Source organism: Rhyacophila brunnea, unplaced genomic scaffold, assembly GCF_057557595.1.
Source record: "Rhyacophila brunnea isolate RB1 unplaced genomic scaffold, BYU_Rbru_1.0 scaffold_4, whole genome shotgun sequence".
NCBI classification, from domain to species: domain Eukaryota; kingdom Metazoa; phylum Arthropoda; class Insecta; order Trichoptera; family Rhyacophilidae; genus Rhyacophila; species Rhyacophila brunnea.
In genome coordinates, this window is record NW_028233068.1 from 39,538,825 (window position 1) to 39,566,073 (window position 27,249).

The following is a 27,249-nucleotide window of genomic DNA, read 5'->3' on the forward strand; positions in this document are numbered from 1 at the left end:
TCTTAGCATTTATTCATTAGAGACATTTGGACCCTGAGGACGCTCTGTTTTGAAAACGGTGGCTGAGATCGATGGTTACCAGCGTTCGAAATGGTAAATTTTACGAACCGGAGCACCAAATAATTTTCAGAAAATATTAACATAGTTATCTTATTTTATGTATATTTTATAAAAACGAGTGTGTTGGGTTTTTTTGTATGACATATCTAGCTCAGATTGTCAAATTATTTTTTCCACGAGACGGAGCGATAATTTTAGGGATTTCATAAACCGAAATGGCGTTCCGTTGCGCTCCGGTCCATTTCGAGCCCTGGTCGTCACTTGACTGATAAAACAAGCAAATGAGTACCTGAGACAGCGAATAGGCATAGAAATCCAAATAGGTAATTCAGTCGCTCTTTTAGGTACTCTTGAGGTATCTAAGGGACTGAATGATGTATGTTAATTACTTGAGGGTACTTAACCTAGTATAAGTATATCAATAGTTTTTATAATTGTTAGTTAATTGGTTTATATTAATATGTACATAGGTATATCATTTAATTTACACATTTTGTCACTAATTTTGTTTTTCTCTTTTATTATTATTATGGTTTCTCTATATACGAGAGTAGTCTCCGAAGTACCCGACCTAACAAAGAAAACACAAAAAAATTTGGGAAAAATATCTTTATTTCTCTACCTAGTCTCCTTTTGGGTCGATACACTTTTCTCAGCGATGTTCAACAGCTTCGATACCCTGTTTATAATGAGAATCGTCGAACTCCTTAAAATAGCCATCAACCGCAGACTCCTCTTCATTGTTGGCAAATATTTTACCACCGAGCCATTTTTTTTTGTTTGGAAACAGAAAATAGTCCGAGGGAGCTAAATCTGGCGAATAGGGTGCGTGAGGAAGCAATTTGAACTTTAACTCATTGATTTTGGCCATTGCGATAACGGATGCTTAAACTGGTGCATTGTCCTGATGAAACGAAACTTTCTTTTTCGCCAAATGCTGTTGTTTTTTCTTGATTGCATCACTCAAATGCTGCAATAAGTTTGCATAATACACGCCATTGATTGATTTTCCTTTCTGAAGATAATCAATGAAAATTACCCCACGCGCATCCCAAAAAACTGACGCCATGACCTTGCCTGCAAATGGGACTATCTTCGCCTTCTTTGTAGCCGAATCGCCCCTTTCAGTCCATTGTTTTGACTGTTCCTTCGTCTCAGGTGTGAAGTGATGGACCCATGTTTCATCCATGGTTATGGATAGACGCAAAAACTCTGCTTTATTGCTGTGAAACTTTGCCAAACACTCGATTGAAACATCCTCACGATACTGTTTTTGTTCTATTGTGAGTAATCGCGGCATCCACCGTGCGAACAGCTTTCTCATGTCCAAACTTTCAGTCAATATGTGATGTACAGCACTTTTTGAAATACCTACAAAGTTTGCTAGCTTGCACAATTTCAGTCGACGTTCATCCAATACCATTTTGTGGATTTTCATCACCATTTCTGGCGTGGTCGCCTATTTGGTCGACCACGGCGAAGTTCGTCTTGACAGCTCGTCCGGTCTCGTTTAAACTCGGCCACCCAATATTTTACTGTTGTAGACAAAGGAGCAGACACCCCAGAGAATAATCTAGCGCCGCTTTGATATTGGTTGGACTGAAGCCTTTCAAATGAAAGTATTGTATCACATAACGATGACCAATTTTTTCTATGTTTACAAATTCACTGAGAGCGTTCACTGTTGATGGCTGACAAACAATTACTGAACAACATAGCGTCGTCAAACTTCAAACATGCTCAGCGTAGGTCAAAATGGAGCTTTTATTGCATTTTCAAAGCATAATCCTGGACATTCCTTAAACGTTGTAGATAATCTATTTATACAATTATGAAGCCTTATTATCCTTTATATTTATTTTAAACATTTGATGACTGCATAAAGTATTTTTATTACATAAAATAGTATTCTTTTAAATCTCTCTCTCTAATGTTTTAGAATATAGTCATATTTCAGTACATGCATGTGAAGTGGTGTTAAGATTTTTTACATTTATTAATTTTTAAACGCATTAAACGCAACAATAAAAAATTATATTGATAATCTCTGTGATCCCAAATTTGACAAGAATTAGGCATTTTATTATTCAAAAAATGGGCAAGATTAACACGTCATTTGAAGATAATTCTAAAGATACTAATTATAATCTATGTCTTTGACCATTCAAGTGTGATAAACATCCTACTAATGATTGCTTTATAATAATTATTGACCTAAGAATAAGGTAGTGTTTTTTTGAAATACGCCATTTCTTTTTGCATTCCCCAGTGGTTAAGCTACAACATACGGCCGTAGCCATAAATTGACAAACTAAAACTGAAGTAGGGAGTAAGATCATGTTAACGCGCGTGTTTGAGCATGTACCCAACCGATTTTTTTAACGGTTTTTTTAAATTATTTTGCGCAAATTTAGTATTAATAATTATATTATAATACTTTCCAATGTAGACGCAGTGTTCTATATTAGAAAGCAATTCAATAATTAAATTGCTCCCTATAAAATATAATTAATTATTCTTGTGTTAACAAGGAGTGGGCAAATTTTACCCAAGCCCAGTTCCCCACATGTTCAATCTGTCACATGAACTTGAAATATTGCAAAATGCGTGATTGTGAACATAATTTTCCGGTCTGCTTGGACGATTTTGAAGATATATTAACCTACGACTTCTAGCGTATTATATTTAAGATTTGATTCATATATTAAAATGATATAAATATAATACTTAAAATTTATAAAAAAAATATCTGTTTTCAAATGTGTTATTCAAAAACATTGTATGTCCGCTTATTCAGGTGTCTAGTCACTTGTTATCTGTTAACTACACAGTCATCTTCCAAATCATTTGCATAATACTACCTGCCTACTTAATTATTCAAAATTGTCATGCAAATTTTCACGTTGTCATCTGAGATATAGCAACTTAATAGATAATTACATGTAAATTAATAAAAGATTAATGGTTGTTTTATTTGTGTGTTGGTATCTATGGAACAGGCTGTGGGTATCTCCGAAATTTGTGTGAGAAACCTTTAGTTTGTGGGCAGCGTGTTGGTGAATATTTTGAGAAGAAAGGGCTTTACAAATACGACAGGTGTTCTTGAGACAATATGGCCAAACAACGCGGTGACTTTGACTAATTACTTCACCGAGCTTCTCTTTATCATACGACATTTTGAAATGATGACGTCACTGGGTTTTGTACTAGACGAAATAACAGTAATTTATAATTTTCGTATATTATCTAGATTCTAGCCTGTTATATGAAACCTTCCTGGTCTATAGCACATTTCATAGATATGTCCACTGTTCGCATTCATTGAAAGTGAAACATTTAAACCTAATGAGGCTAATGCTCCCAAAGGCTGTCTTACTCTATAGGACGAGAAAATTTTCTTGTACCTATATTTTACATTCAAATTACGGCTTTTGTTCTAACGGCGTTGATCCGTATAATAGTGCATTACTTTTACATAACCCTGATACCGCAAACTGTTATTGGGAAACCGCGATTTTTGGCAATAAAGTACCAAGTAACACCAGGAAAAGTCAAATCGTTCGTTGGATACGTAAAAATCCACCAGATATCATTTTCCGACTATGCTTGTATAAAAAAGAAATTTAACAATCGTTTGTCTGGTTATATTACTATACCCGTGACAAATAATATTATTTATATAAAGAAAATTTGGCCGAAAACAAAATGGTAGAAGAGCTAACAGTATGAAATTTTCATCGATCACCACATTGCCGACGTGGTAATTTATACGCATTATAAACATATAATATGTATCATTATTTATAGTATTGATAATATACGTAAGAATGTTTTTTACGTACCATTAATAAATATGAAATTATATTCAAATCCCGGACGTATTTAAAATAACTAAAAGGTAAGTAGGTACTTACCGTATTTCCTTTTCAAATATTTATCCAGAATAATTAATGTCTTATACCTATAAACAGAAAATCGTTGTTTTCCAAAAAATGCTGTATTTCAGATAAGTGTTACATATCTAATATGTGAAGTCTCATAAACATTACCTCGTCGGCAATGGGTAACTATTTACCGACGCTGTTGATCGATGAAAATGCTTTTCTGCCCTTAATGAATCGGTCTAATGGTTTCGGCTAATTTTGTAAAATTATATTAATTGTACCTTCATTACAAATCTCACTATCAGATTATAATCCGATGACGCTTTGCTATGACATAGGCAACATCGATATTCGTGTAGAAACGCTATGCCTTATTAATTAAAGCCCAAATTAACTAAATCATAAAAGCTAAATTATCATAACAAGTAACTAACAATCTACACAATATACCATGGTCATTTTCATGCGAAGTGCTTTCTAAGAACACCGCTAGAGAGCTCTGACAGATGTACCTATCCATATATCGTCAACAGCGCTGACAACGTATCAATTTTCTTGCCAGATCTAGCATTTTTTTAATAGACATCAAGTTTGCTAAGTACGCATTTGGGATTTTTCATAGAGCAACAGTTTTCAAATTATCACAAAATAGCTAGAATACTATTAATTTATACCATATTTTCTTGACCTAACTTATCAATAAAATAAAAATAATTTATGTTCAAACTTTGTACCTGCACTAATTTGTAGTTGTATTGATTATTAAATTTATAGGCCGATTGTACTCAGGCCGGGGTTCTGTACAGCCAGTTACGATGGTAGTGCTAGTTATTGATTATCTTCTAATCTAATGTAATGCGGTACCTAACATGTTCACAGTAAATGAAGATTTTCGGTTGAATATTTCGTTGAAATTAAATAATGATAATATTTTACAGCAATCATCGTGTTCTACAAATAGTAGTTTTTTATTGCATTCGAAGAATAGGCAACAACGAGCACTGTGGTCTTCTGCAGCTTTGCAGCTTCGTGCCCCGGCCAGAATATAGTTGGCCTTGGGACTATTTTTTAGTAACGAAACAATGAAGAATTCTTCATCAAAATTTTTGTTTCATGAAAACAATGCGTATAATTATGATTTACTTTGGGAAATGGTCATTTTCAGTTTTTTTTTAATTTTTCAAAAGCATTTCTAGCATATTTTTTTCTGCCAACTAGCTGATCTTCTTACCCTATCTGGCATATTTTTGTAAATGACAGTTGGCAACACTATTCGTAAATATTTAGAATTCTTGTTGTTCTCCAGATTGGCACACCTGTCCAACACACACTCCGTATACATACACACAGCTGTCGACTAATATTTTCTGAATCCATATTGTTATTTTCGCGATATATGTAGTGTGATCATTTCGCATATTTCACATCTAGGCAGGCGCTTCGACATTTTGATTGATTGATTGACTGGTGTGTGGAGACGTACCATATTATAGCTGGTATATATTTACTCCACGTCTTGCACGGTTATCAATCATAATTTTATTTTATTATTGACTAAGTAAGTAGTTACTACCTGAAATAGTTTAACACAGGGCCGCCATATTATCAAAAGAAACGTATCAATACCTGGTATCGGTTCGTATCAAAAGAAAGTATTGATACTGGTAAGTATACTAATATGTATCAAACTTAATGATGCTTGTTCGCAATGAATCTATTTATTATTAGAAAGTATCGAAAGAATAGTATTTATCCTTTTGTCGACGGTACCCACAGCGTTCAATTCAATTCATGCCCATAATACCTAGGTACATATTATTTACAAGTTATTCTTTATTCTAACACATAGAAGACAACTATTTTGTCATCATCAGCCTGGGTCGATCCTTTGCTGGATGAAGATCTCCACTAGCTCCTTCTACTCTTATCGGTCCTTGTTTCGTTGTTGCCACATACCTACATCCACCGTTCTTTATGCGTTCGTTGATCCAGCGGGTTTAAGAGCGTCCGTTTAGTGTGCCTTGGATACAACTATCTATGTGATGGCATTTGTCTAGCGGTTGTCCATTCATCGAGCGACATGTTCAACCCATTGCCATTTTATCAGCTCAACCTCTATCACGTACTTCTTTACGTTGTAAACCAAATTTCGAATAAAATAATGAGCAGGTTGGTCAAGAAGCAATACAAGAATTCGTGGGTCGGGATGTGTAGTCAGGTAAGTCACAAAACAGCAAAAATGAGATATGAATGCCACTATACTAAAAAAAAAAAAATCTTTCGTTGTGTGTAGTCAGGTAAGCCGTACGTCTCACCATTTGCGAGATGCAGTTTCAGTCAAAACATATTTTTTATTTTACGGGGTGTGTACACAGTTAAGTCACATGAGTAGTCAGATAAGTCAACATTTTGTGTGACTTACCTTACTACTCATAGTTGGCTTACCTTCAAACGTCATACCTTCTCAGTGTTGATTTTGGTAAATCTAACGTATTTTTAAAGATATTTTGAGAAATTTTGAAAAAAAAATAACAACGGAACCTAAGTAAAATAGTCATATTATAATAAATTATGACTTATATAAATAAGTATGTATATTATTTGTAAATAATACAAAATATACAAAATTTATCGAATTTGATTTATTTAAATATAAAAACACGTACACAATATCCAAACAAATAATCTTTCTTCTAGGTTCAACCACATACTCCAATAACTTGTATGTTGACGATTCATTGATAGCATAAAAGATCCTGATTTTAATATTCAAGAATTATTACAGTCTAATTTACCGACATTGAAGAACCATGCCCTTCATGCTCAAATAGTGCTTCCACGATTACACATCACAACGATGTTTTAACCTGTTACCCTCGTTCTCGATTGAGAAGTAATAATCACCAAAAATGTAACTTAAGGGATGATACAAAGCCTTCAGAAATGATAAAAATGTTGCACGAAATACTGGCAAAAGTTACACAACAAGTACCTATAATGGAAGTTATGAATACGAAAATATTAAGTCGTATCAGACAAAGCGAACAAGAAAACAACATTTTCGCCAAGTAACAGTTCAATATTACTTGACTGTTGAACTGTTACAGAAACCAATTTGTAAAGGTTGTACACTAAAAACATTACGTGAACGTCACATTTTTTTTGAATATGTTTTGAGAAAAAAACGTGCGACTACTTCCGGTATACTTATTCAAGAAGATGCAAGAGGAAAAATATCTCTAAAAACAAAGATAGCGAAGAGATAGGCAAATAGCAAAGACACATGTACTCTCAATTCCATCATCTAGAAGGGACTGTCAGAAAATACTTACCGCCACATTTGACAATAACTGTGATGTATTCTCAATATTTGAAGAGTATTAGCTCTAATCCCATCAATATTCGTTTATACGCAGAAATATTCCATGGCTTGAACTTAACATTCAAACGGCCAAATAAAGATACTTGCCGAAAATGCGATAAACTTAACTTAATTAAGAATTCCACCAACTATGAAGGAAGAAATAAAAATCGTGAGGAATTTATAGAGCATCATGACGAAGCTGACTTTGCATATTCAGCTAAAAGTTGTGATAAAGAGTACTTGCAAGATTCCTCTTGCCAAATTGTAATATTTGACATGCAGCAAAGTTCCCTGGCCTTTTACAAACGACATTTGACAGTGCATGATTGTGATAATAACCAGGGATATTGCTATGTATGCAATGAGACTCTTGCTAATAGAGAATCTAACGATATTGCTTCATGCCTGTTTAAATACTTAACCAAGGGGATACATGATAATATTAAGCATGTGATCATGTATTCTGATAGATGTGTGGGTCAAAACAAAAATAGCCACGTAGCTGTAATGCGCATGATAGCAGTAAAACATTCTGAGACTTTAAACAAAATTGATCACATTTTTTAGTCCCTGGCCACACACATATGGAGTGCGATAGTGACCATCGCATAATTGAGAAGAAAAAAAGACATTTAGTGGAACGATCGAACATCTTCATGATTGGGTTAAATCAATGTGTGAGGTTGCAAAGAAAAATCCTTTTAAAGTCACTGGAATTACTCGTGCAGATTATTTTAACTACTTGGATCTATTAAAAGAACCATTGCCACTCAGAAAAATAGACACAGATGGGAATAAGTTTGTTTGGAGAGATGTTAAGTGACTTCAATTCAATAAACACGAACCGGGAATAGTGAAATTTAAAAGAACTCTCGACGAGACAACTGCATTTTAACAAATTTCATATATAAGACGAGACAAGACGAAAGATTTGATAGACTTACTTCCATACATTTCACCGTATTATAGAGAATTTTATGAGTCACTTGAGACATCTGAGCTGATAGTCAGTGATATTTAACCTGATACCATTGAAGAAATCCATACTGAAGTTTAATGATAACGATGAACCTTTATAATATTATAGTTTGTGTGCCTTTTCACTACTCAAATAACATTAAAGTAAAAAAAAGTTATAAAAATGCTACTTTTAAATTTATATAATATTTTGTTCAATAAACCAATAAGATTTATGTACAAAATGTGTGTTTTATTGCTAACATTAGTCGGATTAACATGCAAAAATAACAATATTACTTTGTGCGTAGTAAAGTAAGTCAATCATTTTTTGTGCAATTTCAGTTAAGTCAATTCCTTTTTTTTTAAATCAATTAAGTTTTAATGAAACAAAATAGTTAGAATACTTCTAGGACATATAATTGAAAGCCAATTACATGTACTTTGATTTGTTATCCATAAAAAAAAATAACTATAATTAGGGGAATGTGGGGAATTTTTTGAACTTTGTTTTTGCTATATCTCAAAATGACAATTTGTGACTTACCTGACTTCACATCCCGACCCACGAATTATTACTCGGAACATATTATTCAGAATAAATGGTGTGTTTGGTAAAACCATCTTATCCTTGGGTGGACAAGTGGGAATGGACGAGCGACGATTTTATTTGACGAAAATGACGCAACCGATTCGTCAGAAAATTTAAAAGGTTGGAGGCACCCTGGAACCAATCATGGAATTATTCAATTCAAAATCTAAAAAATACGCGTATTCCTCATAAATTTATTGTAAAGAAATATTCAACTATTCTTCAACAATGTTAAAATTAGTGACATCCCGTGGGATTATGCAAATCATGCGTTGCTTAGGGATAGCAAATTAAGGAAGAAATAGCGAATATTATGTACTTACCTACATCTTTGATAGTATATTTCGGGACGTGAATTTTTTTATGGAAGAGAATTAATTGTTTTCGCGTATAACTTTAATTATATGCGACTGAATCATATTTTATAAAATAGAAAAATAATAAATCATTCAAATACATGGATTTAAATAGAAAATTAAAATTCTAGTCAGCGCATCAAGTCTCTACGTCACTAAACCCGCCGCTGGAATGGACGATGATTTTTTCATTGGTACATATTCGGTAGGTAGTATCACTCCCCTCCATTTTGATATGTGTGGATTTTTCTCAACTGTCACTTTTATTTTTAGTTTTCTTTTTTTATCGTCTGTATTTGGGATGAAGGTGGATAATTGACACACTGGAATGGTTTCGGAAACGACGAGGTTTATTTGGTGTTAATATATACTATATGGTTACATTTTTTATCATTTAATTCTACGGAGCGCAAAATGTACGCGTTCGCGATTTTGCTGCTTGTCGCGATCTCAGCGCCAAAAAAAAAAAACCGTTGGACTCGCGAGCTGTGCACAATGCGACGTTGCCATACGTGTTTTTTTCTTTGGACAATGTTGCCGGTCAGATATTATTTATTAGTGGTATTATACATTATTTAATTATTTTCGCAATCAGCCGTTATTATTTGTTGGCTTTGATACCGATTCGGGCGTCTCCAGGTACACAAAGACACACCCAAATGGGGACCATACGGGGGCGTCACAAGCGCACCTCTCTGGAAAGGCCCGAATGGGGTCGGGCCAACTAAGGGCTGATTACGATAGCGTGTGTAACTGGACAGTGCGGTGGCTTGATAAGGGGTGGTTGCGTCTCTAGACGTTGAAGGATCGAAGCCCCACCGGTACGTCGGCGGCCGGAGAGACTCGGATGCAGCACTGTAGCATAGTGGTTCGCGGTTCCCGGGCCCACCGTAAAGCTGCTGAGAGAGGAGGGCGTCGCGCCCAGCCCTCTCAACACCCTCGGACCGTCGGCAAACGGAGAGTTTCGGATGCAGCACTACGCCGCTTTGTGGGCGTAGTGGTTCGCGGCTCCCAGGCCTACCGTACGGGCGGATGCTGAGAGAGGACGTCGCACCCAGCCTTCCCAACAGCGACCGTCCGAAAATCAGTCGATCCCTCACGAAAGTGCATACCGGCACATTACTCGACCCCCTTTTTTGCTCGCTTGCCCTGCCGCGGCTATCGAATTACACGCACTGCACTGATATTATACTAATATAATATGCGAAAACTTAATTTTATACTTAAAATGGCTTTAAAGTTTATAAAAATAATTTTAAAAATATATCAGGGCCCAAAATGGACCGGAATGCCATTCTGCCTCATACAACTGCTCCGGGTTGTAAAATTTTCCACTTCGAGCACTGAAATAACTTAATATACATCGCTTCCAAACACAAAACACTTAAAACTAACTAATCTATGATGCTAATGGCTGAGGATGCTGCTTGGCTGCTTTCCGCTGATGGAGGCTGCTTTGCTCAGCTGAAGAAGGCCGCTTTGTAGCTCTCTTCATCATGGTGCATCTGGGCCAGGGCTGCTTGCAAGGCTCACAGACACGCTGCTGTTGACGAAGAGGGCTCAAGCGGCTGATGATGCAGGGCATTTGACGCCGTTTTCCCTCGTTGGAGCCAGGGTCTTGCCCGATACACTCGTCCGTGGGCCAAGTTCGCTGGCGGATGCAGTTGGTCGGGAGTACATCGGGAGCCATGACTTCGCAATCCGGGTGTTTCTGCTCTTTTCTTCACTGGCTTGGCTTTGGCAGCATCCTCTTTCTACTGCTTATTATTATACTTTTGTTGAGCGCCACCAGAGGCAAGCCTCTGGATGTTTCTTCCTCGCCGTTTCCTATTCCGGTGTTTGGATCTCAGGGTTGTGTGTCCGGGTGAAAGAAATTCCACCTGCTTCTTGATTCCAGACGATCAAAATCAAGAAGCGTAGTCCCACGTTGACTGGGGCCACTTATCACTCCCCTCCATTTTGATATGTGTGGATTTTTCTCAACTGTCACTTTTATTTTTAGTTTTCTTTTTTTATCGTCTGTATTTGGGATGAAGGTGGATAATTGACACACTGGAATGGTTTCGGAAACGACGAGGTTTATTTGGTGTTAATATATACTATATGGTTACATTTTTTATCATTTAATTCTACGGAGCGCAAAATGTACGCGTTCGCGATTTTGCTGCTTGTCGCGATCTCAGCGCCAAAAAAAAAACCGTTGGACTCGCGAGCTGTGCACAATGCGACGTTGCCATACGTGTTTTTTTCTTTGGACAATGTTGCCGGTCAGATATTATTTATTAGTGGTATTATACATTATTTAATTATTTTCGCAATCAGCCGTTATTATTTGTTGGCTTTGATACCGATTCGGGCGTCTCCAGGTACACAAAGACACACCCAAATGGGGACCATACGGGGGCGTCACAGTAGGTACTGTAGTCTCCAAGCTTATTCATTGGTTTCATACTTTCATATTTGCATACATTTTAAATACGTAGGTACTTGTGTAACTATTTCAATAGGCCTTTTTAAAGTGTAAGCACTCGTTTTACCGATTTTTTTCTACTATCAATAACAGACGTCCATTCATTATTATTGTAGAATTGGCCGCTTTCGATTGCACGCGATTTTTTCGCTTTGTTTCACACAACCGGAAGACAATTTAGTTTACCCCTGGCAATTAAAATCTTCTGTTCGTTTATCGGAACTGGAATTACAAAAGAGTCCATTAGGAATGCGCGGCGTATCCGCCATTTTAATTTCTCGAGCTTATTCAACCACTTCACGACTTAGGTTTTTGCGTGAATTTTAAAGCAACTAAAATAATATAATACAATTAGCGATTCCAATCCTGGGATCCCGAGCTATTTTCGAAACCTATGAATCCCGGGATTGGTAAACATAATCCCAAAACTTTCGGGATTGATTTTTTTATCAAATTTTATGGAAAAAAAATAAAAACGAAAATACATACCTATAACAGAAAAAATACTTTTAATAACAAATAAATACATTAGAAATAAACTGAGTTTGAATGAAGTTTGATTTGTACCCATGTGTAAGTTGCCGATTCATTTTATTTTTTCACATAAATTAATAAAAATGAGAAAGACTGGAAAATAAACAATGCTTCGCACTATTAACAAAGTAATTCCACCATGATCTTATACGTTTTACGGCAGTTTCATATTTGGCTGAATAATTGATTTATAAAGCGGAAAGGCCATAAGTACACCATGATTTGCTTTACTATTTTAAATCTCGCTAACACATTCATTAAGTCTTTACTATCAGAAACAGCAATATCATATTAAATTCACATTATTATTTATATTACCATATTATTTACTCCATTAAACTTATGTATTTCCAAGATTGAACGTATACAATATTTACAATAAATGTCTTAAATAGTATAAAGTATACTAGATTTTTTTCATTGTTATTTGTAAACACAAAAATTTTATATTAACGATGGAAAAAATTGGCAATCCCGGGATTGTCAAATTGTAATCCCGAAATCCCGGGATCAGAATTTTTGGCTCGGGATTGGATTCCCTAAACTAAATACAATACAAATTTAGTGGTCATAATTTATCAGTATTATTCACGACAGTTATTCATTCGCACCGGAATTATGCAGTAAAAAACACTTCCAAAATCATGATAATGAGCTATAAGTAGGTATAAATATAATTATAATTTACAAGGATACATAAGTGACATTTGTGAGTAAATAATAAGATTTCACGCTAGCACATACCTGACATACCTACCTATGTATGCAAAAGAAAAGATTGTATGAAATCTTATAAGTAGATAATCCTTCTAAATAAATAAATGTTTTGATGATATTTAATTTGTATTGGAAGATTGCGGTCACACTGCTCCAAAGAAAATGGCATGAAAAACAGTATCGTCAAGGTTCATTAATTTACTTAATTACCTTATAATATGCACTTTGCTCCTTGTAATTCCCACTTAACTTACTTCAAATTAACGTTTGATTATTATAGTTGAACTGCGATAATAGGTTTTTATTTTATAGTAAAAGAGTTAGGTAATTGATTTTCCAAATTCAGAATTTCACGGATTTGCTACTGATACAGGCTATACGTGCCACAATAAGAGGAGGATACACAATTTATACAAAACATGAATTATCTATGATATATAATTGAATATTTGACGGTGCGAATAGGTTAAAGGTTGAGTAACAAAAAAATCGCTTCCCGCATCTTTTCTGTAATGCAAAGACATTCGACTTTCAAAAATGCGGATGCGGAAGTCGGCTGGATCCTTTCTTGAAAAGCTGTCATGGGTAAATATTATTGTTATTATATGGCCTAATATAAGAGTAGTGATAATAATTATTACGCACACTTGATAGTATTAAAGATTCCAGTGGTGGAATGGTAGAAAGGCTTGAAATGTTCTTTGTTTTTATGGTTAAATGATAATATTTGGTCACTATTTGTGCCTAATAATTTATTATAGGTATATTATTGTTTAAACGTTTAAGATGAAACTGTATTATTCTTTGCATGAATATATTTTATAGGTCCATTAATATAACTCTCATATTATTATCTTCCGCTAAGGAGCGGACATACTAATACTTAAATTACTTTATATTTATCAAACTTAAAATTACTTTTGAGTTATTGGTATGTTAACTATTACCATCAGTGGCGTGTTTTTGCAAATCTACTTCTTTCTAAATCCAATTCTTGTAAAATTAGCATTACCTCCCTACCTAAAAAAACAAAATTATCATCCTTTTATAAACAGATATTATAACGACGATAGGTACATAGGTACCATAATTATTAATAATAGTGTTAAAGTAGAAATGGGAAGGTCGCATCGCTCGACAGATCTCAGTATCCGGTTGACAGATATTAAAATACCCAAAAGGTAACAAGGAGCACAATGATGAGATACATAATCAAATTTAATGCAGTGAACGTACGTGGCAATCGACTACTAATAGAAATGGAAACATGAATGAGGCTCATGGCGGTCACTCAGTAGAAAGCACCAATGTCTTATACATATGCGTATCTTTTACAATATGATTAAAGATTATTAAAAGGTCTGACAACATTTTAATTATCTTTTGATTCATTTTTGACACACAATGGCGGCTTGCCGCATGGGGTTTTTAAGGGTGGTTTTCAATGGTACCTACCTACGCAAACATTACTTTTAAAAGATAGAGCGACGAACATTAAAAATGTTATATGCATGTACATAGGTAGGTACACAGCTCCTAATAATCCACCAATAATTAGTCATGTAGATTTTTTTAGGTATTTCGTATGAAAAATAGAGCATAGTATTTATTGTAGGTTTAAGTAGAAGTTGTGCGTTGGAGCGAAGCTCGAAGCAGGACCACGGAGCAGTGGAGTTTTATCCGGAGCAGGAGCGGAGCCGGAGCACCGAAAATTAATTGTGGTGCTCCTCTGCTCCGAATGTTATTTTTATTATTAGACAATTTTCGTCCTAAAATGCAATGAAAATAAATTATATTGTACACTTTGCAACACTGGAATTATTTGAATTAATTCTAAATGAGAAGAGGCAGATAATGAAAGACGATTTCCTGTCGTCATTTTTGTTTAATAGAATTAATAATTAAAATTACAAATAATAATCCTTATTTTAAAACTAGGTACTTACCTACTTATTTTTTTTTAATTTTGTTATAGCCACTAAAACTTTTTACCCGTAGCGGAGCAGACCCTGGAGAAAGTATTAGATCCCGGAGCGGAGCAACTTGAAAAGGGGTCCGCTCCAACTTCTGCTCATAATTAAAACAAGTTGATATTGTGTGAACGAATGCATCATGATTTTTAGGTGTGATATTTCAATCTGTATACATTTTCAAAATGTAAACTATCTGTAATCATGTTTCTATCGTACCTAGTAGGTACTAACTCGTAGGTAGGCACCTGATATTTTCTTTATGAAATTAGTAAGGTAAGGTGTACAACGTTAGCGGTCATATTGTTTGCAATGTGGCCATTAGCGAAATCTCGTTCGCAATTTCGTCGAGTAAGGTGGCACTAAAATAAATGATAGTTCAAGTTACCGAAATATTATCCCTTTGTATAATATTATATGGTAGCCATATAACTTTTTAGAAATTGCATAATTATTGTCCTTATAGACATATTATGTAGGTACCTAACGTACACGTTAAATCTGGACAGTGCGGTCTATGGCCCCCATAAGGGGTGGACTGACAGCTCTAGGGGGGCCCAGCGTGGCAGATCGACCAGCCAAGTGAGATAAACACACATTACAAAATTGCACTAATAGTAAAAAAAATGTAATAATATGTGGTTGTACGATGCACACAAGCATATAAGTCCATAATTGTGCATAACATAAAAGTGGGTGTATTAAAAATACAAAGTCACTAAAAATACCCTTAATTTTGCTTCGAACACCATTTGGAATATGCAACTGTAGATCGTCACACTGTCTTTAACCTTAGCGATAGGTAGGGGGGTCCGCCAAAAATTCTAGCCTGGGGGCAGCTTCGGGATGTGGGGGCATGTTGAGGTCCCTAGGCAAAGTGCCACCCTTAACAAGACTTAGAAAGGAGCGGCATTCTAAGTCTAATCAAGGGCGGTACTTTGTCTAGTAACGTCACTGTGTATTATCATGCAAAAGAAATATCGAAAATTAATAATGGTAATATATAATAAATTTAATATTACATGCGAAGTTGATACGGTAGATAGAGGAAAGACAGATTCTTCTGGCATTTTGGCCCAAACGAAATCACTTTATAACAGTGTTAGTGTCATCTGAAAGTAACGATTCCAACACCTAAAGGAGTCGCCTACACTGCCAGAAAAATCTGACACTATCCTACCTACTTATAAACAAGACGATTTAGAATTACATTACGTCATGAACTTAAGTATCAAATCGTAGATTTACCTACTCATAAAATATGGTCGATACCTATATTATTTTCATTTAAAAAAATAGCTACTTACCCAATAAAAATTTATTAAAAAAATAGAGGTTAATAATTAATATAGCATACCTACAACTTATGATAAGCTATCTTGGTAGTAAAACGATTTTCATATTATATATACTTAATATTTTTTGTGGATTTTACCGCCTATTTATTGTATTACATACTTATATAAATTCAATTTAGTGAGCCTGAATATAATCCGGCACTGCCTATAAAATATAATAGTAATATAATATTTTCGTTGTAGTTCAGGATTAATTTGGAATGCTCGCCATGTTCGTATGTCGTATTTTCCCGCGCATATATTGCAGATCGTAATTTTTCTAAAGCTTTTGTGCTTGCGATGTTTTGATTAGGGCTGCCAGATAGCAAAACGTTGTATGTGCCAGTATTTATAAAACGATTTAAAGACATATTATTATACTATACAATCAGATAAATAACTCAATTGGTCTAATAAACTGGTGTCCAGTCTAATAACTTTCCAGGAAGGTAGCTACGATGCTTGTAATTGGTATTGGTTTTACAAATAATGCATGCCTATATCGTTGGGGGGTAACAGTCCTGCTTTCTTAAAGAGATAAGTTCTCCAAGCACACGGCAGCTTTGTCTGGTATAAAAAATACTACGACTGATGGATGAAGATGTTCAATAGTCGTTAATTAGTTAAACTCTTTTTTAAGCGATAAGTTATACGTCATCGACTTACCATTTAATGTAACCCTGTTTGTTCTGTTAAAGTTACAGAAACGCTGGTCGCATTACAATCATGTAATTTTACGATATCAGTGGTAATCCTAAATTGACTGTTGCAAATGTACTACTTTACTACTACTTACTGGAGGCAGCCCTATATTTTTTATTCGCATTTAAAGAGGGCATTGTCCCTACGAGTACAATGTAAGGGCTTGCCGCAACCGTCACAATCATAAATTCCTTATGATAAATCTCCCAAGGTCTGGGACACTCTAAAAATAGACTGGTCGAATGAAAAATGTGAGGTAACGGTTAACCCAACATGGCAGGTGTTCTGTATTCATGACGACGTAATATTGAAATCATCGTAAAAACAAATATTATATTAGGTAAGTAGGTACGATATCAATCGCGGACTCTTCTTCTTTTACCTCACTGTTGAAAATAAGCGTCTCCCATTTCACTGTAGTCTAATTTTCCTAGCCCGTCTTCATATATCGCCCACGATGGCCGAACGGCTTAAGCGTTGGCTTGTAATGTAGTGGGTCCCAGATCTGGCAAATACACACATTGTTTTTCAATTTGTGTTTGAAGTCGGAGTATGGACCCAATAGGTTGAGCAAGTGGCAAACATCAATTTCTCGTAAAAACAAAATCTGTTAATACAACCCCCACTGTGTGGAGAGATGATGCTCTTAGGATCGAATATGGTGAAGTAGTAGTAGTAGTCTCCGTACATCTAACATAGGCTGATAATTATTATTTTGAAATATTTAGTCTCCCAGCTTGACTTTATTATTGTCAAGAAATACATAGGCAGGTATAAAGACTCATTGCTTGCTATTAGCTCAACCCTATTGAGGGCAGTGGCGAAGGGTGGAGGTAGGCTGTTACGATCCGCCATAAATAGCGCACATTAAACCTTGTTAGTCATACGTATTTGTTTTTATTGAACTAAGACAGCAATTTGTAGATGGTGTTGGTTAGTTTTTAAAATTCAATTAAACCCTGCGAAACCAAACCACCATAGATAATAGTCAAAAAATACTTGTCTATCTATAAAATATCTAAAATTATGCCAGTAAATCATACATAATTTTGGATATTTTATAGACAGAATAATATGTTTTTTCCATTATAGTTTGGATTAGGCAGGGCTAAATGGATTAAAAAAAATTAACCAACAACATGACGTGTAATATGTATGCATTTCTAATTCAACGAAAACAAATAAGTATGAATGAAAAAGCTTGCACAATTTTATCGGATCACACAAAATATACCAAAACTATTGTGGTTTGGCTTAGGCAGGGCTTAATTGAATTTTAAAAACTAACCAACACCATCAGCTGTAAATTGTAGTATTAATTCAATAAAAACAAATATGTATGACTAACAAAGTTTACTGTGCACTATTTATGGCGGATCTTAACAGCCTACTTCCACCCTTCGCCACCGATTGAGGATATAGATAATGATGAATAACAAGAGAATATAATATATCACCATCTCCCTCATCCTGTATAATTATAAATTTACATCCAGTTATGATTAGTAATCGGAACTGCTGTGCGCAAGTTTGATGCGCTCACTTAATATTGTTAAGGAGACCCAATAAACTAAAAAAATTACAACATTGAACGACAATCTTTCAATTTTTTTAGGGCCAAACAAAGCAAGTGGCTGTGCGTTGCGTAAAAAATGAGTGCCATTTAGGCCTCTTGCAGTGTGCTCAGCCACATACAAATCAACAAAAACCCTAGTTTAAACTAGAAAGAGTGAATAATATATTATAATATCTTAACATATCCTACATATTCATCATCGAGAACTGATAAAATTGTTTTCTGACTAACAACCAATCACCCAAAATTTTAAAACAAAAACTAAAAAATAGTTTGTTTTGAATTTTAGTGTTTGAAGTTGCAAGCACCAATCCTTATATTCATCATCGAGAACTGATAAAATTGGTTTCTGACTAACAACCAATCACCCAAATATTTAAAACAAAAACTAAAAAATAGTTTGTGTTGAATTTTAATGTTTGAAGTTGCAAGCACCAATCCTTATATTCATCATCGAGAACTGATAAAATTGGTTTCTGACTAACAACCAATCACCCAAATATTTAAAACAAAAACTAAAAAATAGTTTGTGTTGAATTTTAATGTTTGAAGTTGCAAGCACCAATCCATATATTATTCATCATCGAGAACTGATAAAATTGGTTTCTGACTAACAACCAATCACCCAAATATTTAAAACAAAAACTAAAAAATAGTTTGTGTTGAATTTTAATGTTTGAAGTTGTAAGCACCAATCCTTATATTCATCATCGAGAACTGATAAAATTGGTTTCTGACTAACAACCAATCACCCAAAAATTTAAAACAAAAACTAAAAAATAGTTTGTGTTGAATTTTAATGTTTGAAGTTGCAAGCACCAATCCTCATGACATTATAAATTTCTTTTGGTAAAAATATTATTATCTTATTAATATCTGCTTCATCAAGATATTCTGACTGGGATGATTTGGCCGTCTAACGGCCTTCTCCAAGGCTTGGCCCAGCCTTTTCTGGCATTCAGTGGCCTGCACTGTCTGCATCAGTGGATAACTCACGATATTTATCTGGCAGAAGCTCAAAACATTGACCTCTCGTCATTCTTCATGCGGGTTATGACCATAAAATTGGAGTGTATGGCTCATGTAAACCGAGAACAGTTTATCTCGAATCTGGAACTCACACAGATACTAACAGGCCACAGAGCACTGCGAGCCTATCTAAAAAGATTTTAATTGATGGACGATGACTTGTCCATGTGACAGCTACACATCTCAAACTGTGTGGCATGTCATTAATGAATGCCCAATACTAGAAAAGGTGCGGTGGACTCTTGGAACTCTGTGTAGACAACATAATCAATAAATTGACCCCCATACACCTCACGAAATACTAGACAACAAAACAACACAAGAGCACTACACAAATTTTACATTCTGGCCATAAAGAAAATTAAAGACAAATGGAGGAATATAATAATTAACTGCACACTTCACCTACAAACTATAGCCGAGCAAATTTTTCAATGTCACCATAAATGTGAATATGTAAATGACTAAATGTAATAAACTCTTTCAAACACCTTATACAAAAAAACAAGGGCATGGTTATTTAAAAAAAATATATAAGTATATAATTTAATAACTTTGTGACTAACTTTTTGGAGGTCCCTTTTTTAAATTTTCTGACGAATCGGCATTTGTGTTAACAAAATGCGCCGCTGCATTAACTTGTGCAAGTAAAACAAAATAATTATAATACAGGAGAAATTTCAACAACATTTTAATTTATACATTTTTCATACACACATTAAAAAATTTACATTTTTCATACAATATAAAAACATAACAATGGTCACATATTTTGGCACAAATGCAAAACATTAAGACTAGATTTCAAGTGAATAAATATATCGATGGATAGAAATGCAGGAAGAAACTATCCCGCATATTAAATTTGTGTATCAATAATAATATACATTAACTGTTTCTTATAGGCCATCCATGGACTGAAACCATATGCGGTTTCGAACTGTGTGCCATACTAAGCTTATCTTTTCTGTTCACGTAAATATATTTTCACAAAGTATTTATTATAAGCATCTGATCGTATCCGTTTATACCATATACTTACACTTACAAATATAGTGAAAATATATTTTCATGAACAAAAATCATAAGTTTAGTATGGCATATGGTTTCAGTCCATGGATGGCCTCTTAATATGAGGCAATAATTGAGGCATGCCCTAATGAGATACATAAGTGTTACAGTTTTGTAGTTATTAGAAAAAAAGAATTGTCTATTTTTGAAAACAAATTAATACCTGTATATTTCTCTTCAAACTGCAAAAAATATCTATAAATTTCTATACTGTGTTGATTGGCTCCTTCCTGCACTATGACATTCAATTTAATAGTCAAACACATAAATTATAATAAAGACTAAAAATATTCACTAATCATAGGTTTTTTGCCAAAATAAATAGGCCTAATGCCATGTCCAAATAATGCACAATATTAACAATTAAGTGCCTTGACCTGAAAGTATTTTAACCTAATAATATTAATTACACATTTCTAATAATTTTTATACAGTTGGATTAACAATAAATTAATAGGTTTTCATACAAATATTATATACCAATTTTCTAGATGTATATAATAATTATTTAATTCAGTCACGCGTGAGGAATCAAAATCAATCTACATTATTACAATGTAATAAGTATATCATTAAATAGTAGAATAATTTATGAGAATTTAATTAATAGGTCTAACAGGGTATAATATTGTACATACATAATACATTAAAATAATATACAGGAGATCCTCGTCATCCGAGGGTAATTGGGAATGAAAAAACACCTCTTAAAGCGAATCCACTTAAAACGGGGATCAAAATTACTTAGTAAATTCGTTTAATTGGGAAACGTTTAGAAAAGAAAAAGATAGGTGAGCAAAACATAAATAGCGTAGTAGTGTATGATTGTAAGTGACAGTTGACGACTGTGAGCGTTGCGCTTGTGTTTTTTATGTATTTTTGCATTTTCCTGCAAACTTGTAACTGCGGGGATTCGGGTAATGAATACTTGGATAATGAGGACCCCTGTAGTTGTCCTGAAACGAATGCATGTAAAATTTTAGACAGTACAAAAATTTGTGTAACATAATATCATAATGCTGTAAATGTGTATTGAACACTGACAAAATATAAAATGATGCAGAGCGGGAACCTTATTCAGTAGGATTTTTTACTGAAATGAACAAAATCCATTGGATTAAACAACTACATGACATGTTCAACAATACTTGTTAGTGACATCTATGATTATAGTAAAATGTTAAATAGTACTATTTGAAAAAACATTTATAGATGTCTCTATATGAAAAAAAAGGAATAATGTAAAAATAATAATTACATTGAAAGATGAGTAGGTACAAACTAGTGTAACAGTCAAATTCTTAATACATATAATAAATAAAATAAATATGTACTCAATGAAACTTTAATGTTTTAAAACAATAGAGAAACCGTGAAGTATCTGATTTATGGTAGTCTATCTATGGAGATGTCTGATGTTGGTCACGGTTTATCCACATCATAAGTTAAAATATATTTACTTGTATGAACAATCATAAATATTACAATCAATACTAACACTACAAAAGAAAGCTAGGAAGTTATAAAAAAAATAGTAAGATATTTATATGTTATTTAATTCACATTAAAAATATGTTACTGATCCATTGACAAACTAACTCGAAGGGTTTGGGATTTCCGTTTCTAGTGAATCCCAAGTTTTCAGAACAAAATACCAACGATTGGGATTTGTTGGATTTCAAACACATTTTAAATGTTATTAGCCCAGCCGATATTTTATTCGTCCGTTTACTCCATGATTTTTTTGTTGGTTTACAGATTAAAAAATGGGAGATCTAAAGATCAACTGAAAAATATGAACGGCTTGAGTAAAAGATATAGGAATTTTTATGTTACATTTTTGTGTTGTCTTTGCTCTTTTGTTGTTTGATTTAAATCTACACATTTTAGGTTGTCATTGGATCAGTCGCATTAAATGAATGTAGTACATAACTGTCAATATTTACAATATGAAGCCATATAGTATTGAAATTATTTTCAACACTTGAAAGAATTTCCAAGACTAAGTAGTATTTGAATTAATTTTGACAAAAATAAAAGTTATTTTTTTCTAGTCGCAATACATGTGAATAAAACATAATGTTTCACACTGTGTTCCCAAGAACCCGCAAGGTATTCGAATTACATAATGAGAATTCCGTTCACATTTGCTTACATAATTATAACACTCATGTGAAGACAGAATGTGGATATATACATTACAAACTACCAAATGAAGAAGTAAGGTATCTAGGTTTAAAAACAAAAGAATCGAGCAAAGCTAGGCCACAATTAAAATATCACTTAAAAATAGCGTCGTCGGCTACATAAAGTAAGGATCGCTCGGTAAACATGCCTCACAGTTCTTCTTTAAGTTTGGCATCATTCAAAACGGTGATGTAATTGTCAATCATTACTAAGATATTACTAAAGAATTCAGTATCCTCGTCGGACTCTTCAGAACTTTGATCGCCGACCTTCTTTGCGACAATTTTCTCATACAATGTTTGCATTTTATGGAACACAATTAGAAGACTCTTATCTTTATAATGATGGTGTTTGCAAATATGACTGAATGTATTAATGACAGAGAATATTTTATCGATGTTATCAATATTCATGTTGTCATATTCAAAATACTCCTGTAACAATTTACTCAGAATGTCACAGGAGGCTGGATTTGAGAGTTTACTAATCAGATCTACTTGGTAATACTGCCTTAGCTTGTCTTCATCGGCCGGATGCCCCACCACATGATTTTCAAGCACTGATTTGTGCTCCAGAACTAAATCTTCGAGCAAAGTGAGAATTTTTATTTTAAGCTTCACATAAGATGGATTATCTGATGACAAAATCTTATGGAAAACGTCCATGCCGTGTTTGGAGATAACTTGTTTTTGCGCCAGAGGAAATCTTCTTACCAGGCAGCCAATTGCAAAAACAGCTCTTGCCTTTACATGCTCATTTTTATCGAGCGCCAAAATTTTGAGCAAATTCTCACCGGCTCCCGTCTCCAAGGCGTATATCTGTACTTTAATATTATTCTGCAGAGACGAACCAAGCAATTTGATGGCCTCCGCTTTCAATGTGCTATCTGTGGTATTCAAATGCGGATAAACAATTTTTTCAAATCCTTTCAGTCTCACAAATTCATTAGCATTATCGAACTGGTGCACCAAATATTCCAAGTCAGTTAAAATATTCAATATTTCAATGGACGCTCGGCTGTCTACAATTTCTCGTTCCAAATTATCCATTTTTTTATCAGAATGAGGAAAATACTTCTTCAGCAGTTCATATCTTTTGAACAGATCTTGCATTACTTCTGCATCAGTTTTGATAGACATTTTCATGTCTTTAAAATCAGACTTAAGTTCCTCGAGTGTTCGGAATCTTTTCGGGTCCGTCGGGTTCAGAACATCTAAAGGAATATTTTTTAGAGCCTCATCAATTTCTGCTTTGGTCATTCTCGATGAATCAGCAGCCTGTTTCTCAATATTTAATGTACTGTTATGTGTAGTTTGGTTTTCTTTAGATTCGTTTTCCTCATTGACAACTGATAGCGATTTCACATCAGTTTCATTGGCATCCATTAACTTCGCTTCCGTCACACCTGTCTCGAAATTTATTCTTATGTGTAATCCTTTTGGTACGGGTTGACCTGAAAAAAAAATTTGCAGTATAATTATTAGAACACTATTGCTAAACTTAAATTATAATTAATCATGATAGAAAGTAGATATTACATAACATGCCAAATTAAATTTACACTGACTGATGACACCTTCATAATTTAATAATTTCTATCATAAAAAGCAATAATAAAAACTTATATTGAGTGATAATAAATAATTTTAATTAAAATAAAAGAATCCAAAGTATGAATAATATGCAAATTAATATTCATAGTAATAATTGAACCTTGAAGACATTGAAAAGATGGGTCAAAAGTCAATGAAAATGACAGGTAATTAATTTACTCGGTACCTATTAAGTACTCATTAAAAAAATATTTTTATGGATACAAGTTGTTTTCATAGTCTATACTCTATATCAATGCTCCGCAACCTTTTCCTACCCACGGCACACCAAAGTCGTTTCTAAATTCAACCAATTCCTTTCGAATTTATAGGGAAAGCGCTTCTACAGAATTTTCGGCATTGGTTGCAAAAGGGTTTCGAATCCAGCCGAATTGATTGTATGAAAGTAATGATGAAATTTCTTTTGTAGCAAAGTTGAATGTTTTTGAGACGGATCCAAAATTAATTGTTTGTTTTCAATGGTGGTCTGATAGGTCCTTTGGTACATTTATAGAGATTCTTGTCTTAACTCCTTCTAATTTATCAGAGCATGTCATTATATTTTCAATCTGACCTTGTATTGCTTTATTAAGTTCATGCAGGTTTTCAATTATACCTATTACCAGCCATGTACGCAAATTTGGCTATTAAGTAAGTATTGTATAATATACAAAATTATTTGTGTTTTTTTTTTAGCAATGCACCACGGCACACCTAGCATCGTCTCGAGGCACACCGGTTGCGGAGCACTGGTCCATATTATCTATTTCAATATTTTTAACTACTTAAGTAATTATGATAGATTTTACGATGGCCTAACAGCTAAGTACTGTAAATGGGTCCTGGGTCCGAATCCCGTTTCTGGTAAATATAGATGTCGTCCATTTCTCGTAAAAACAAAAATCTGTTAATATAACCTCCACTCTGTGGCGGCCCATACGGTTTTTTTAGGGTAGAACATGGATTAAAAAAATATAAATCTATATGACTTTTAAAAGACTAATATGACATGTAAAATTATTAAAATAAGGTGTAGGTAAATATTAAAATATGAAAATAATTAATTAACAAGATTGTAATAAAAAATCTGATCACCGCAACCCAAATTGTAAATTGCAATGGTTGAATCGCATAACCCAGAATGTGCAAGCAACCAGCAGGAGGAAAATATACCAGAATAGGGGACAATATCTAGAGGAGACCACGGGCCTCCCCAAGCTGTTGGGACATGATTGATGATGTAATAAATAATAAACTAAGTTTTTAAAAGGAATATTTCATCACAGTGTAAAAATTAGTGGTTTCTAGAAGAAGCAGAGCACATTGATTACAGAACTTTTAGATGAAATACGAATACGAAATGGATGGATGCTGTAATGTGGTGTGAAGGATCGCAGGCTAAAACAATACATATTCAGAGATAGGAAAAGCTAAACTCAACATTGGGAGTCATGAGTAGGCTGTTGTCCCATTGATTAATGAAAGAATGAAAATGACAAAGGTATTGTATGTTTTAAAAAAAATTAAAATATTCTTTTTGGCTGGTATCAATGACTACTTACTTCATCTGTTAACCACTAAAAGCTCTCTAAAAATTCAACTGAAATAAGATACCTAGTGAAAATAGTGAAAGCAACACCGTGCACATGAATATTTGTGAAGATTGTGTTTTCTACAACACCGCCTATTACGAAAAATATAAAGGAAGTTAAACATTTGTGCAAATAAAACTTAAAAGAAATCTGGCTCTTACCTTTTTTCACCACCTGCCATTCGTGCGTCGGGACAAATTCATCGGATTTATTCGTATCATTTTTGACATTGCAATAGCAAAACATCACACACATGAACATAACATAAGTAATGTTCTCCAGTAACTTCATTTTTAATAAAATGATATTTCGAGTAGGTGTATTGAAAAAAGAACTATTCCACTTCCCTCCAAAAGGAGTACATCCAAGCCGGCGAGTAGGTAATAAGACACTACACAACAGTGAATAATATTGCTATGATTAATAATGTGTTTTTATTGAAGCTGTAAATCTAAACCTCATTGGTCCACGTTTTACAGATTTTCGCCATTTGTAAACAGTTTTCATCAGCTGTTTAGCATGTCAGTCGACATTAATTTTCTCAAGATGTCAAAATTATTGTATTCCGTCAAAAGTGTATAAATTATTGTCTATGAATATCCAAATATTTCAAACGCTAAATTTCAAGCCTCAAAAATATTTAAAAAAATTAATTTAAAAAAAAATCGTAATAATTTTTTACATAAAAATACCTAACATGCCGTTTTAAATTCAACACAACTCAACACAATTAAACAAAATTTGATAGGTACCTACATTCTATTATTTTTTTGTATAATGTTAAAAAAAATCATAACTATATCAGCATTAATTATTCTCTGATAATAACGCCAAAACAGTATTACGGAAACTAAAACAATATGGCATAAACATAATAATATTATGTAGGTCATGGCCCCCACAAGGTGGAGGCTGACAGGGCTCTAGCCTGGGGGCCCGGGCTTAGGGGAGGCCCGACGTGGCGAGTCGAGCAATTAAGTGAGAAAAACACACCACAAACTTTCTCTAATAGTAAAAAAAGTGTCCTGCAGCGATATTTTTATTGATAATAAAAAACATTCTAAAATATGTTACTGTGCGATGTAATTTGATGTGATATAATTGGCGTCTAGAATTTTATTATAAAATTATTTGGTGTGTTTCCTGACTTGTAGAGGGGCCCACCATAGATCCTGGCCTGGGGGCCCTCTTCAGGATGTGGGGCGCATGATGTAGGTACTAGTACTTACCTATAAAATAAATATTGTTTCCGACAATAA

General features: G+C 34.0%; 1 protein-coding gene across 1 annotated transcript; it reads right to left on the bottom strand.

Moving 5' to 3' along the window:
- Window positions 1-20,223: 20,223 nt before the first annotated feature.
- Sil1 (Sil1 nucleotide exchange factor) lies at window positions 20,224-26,563 on the bottom strand. Its single transcript, XM_085954439.1, has 2 exons — window positions 26,152-26,563; window positions 20,224-24,259 (listed from the first exon to the last, which is right to left on the bottom strand). The coding sequence occupies exons 1-2, from the start codon at window positions 26,279-26,281 to the stop codon at window positions 22,956-22,958; spliced, it is 1,434 nt and encodes a 477-aa protein (XP_085810565.1). The 5' UTR covers window positions 26,282-26,563; the 3' UTR covers window positions 20,224-22,955.
- Window positions 26,564-27,249: the final 686 nt, after the last annotated feature.

Excerpts from the sequence above, each read along its gene's own strand:
- Sil1 (XM_085954439.1), bottom strand. The coding sequence starts at position 26,281 with ATGAAGTTACTGGAGAACATTACTTATGTTATGTTCATGTGTGTGATG. Across the intron at positions 24,260-26,151 it reads ATGGCAGGTGGTGAAAAAAG|GTCAACCCGTACCAAAAGGA; the intron begins GTAAGAGCCAGA and ends TTTTTTTTTCAG.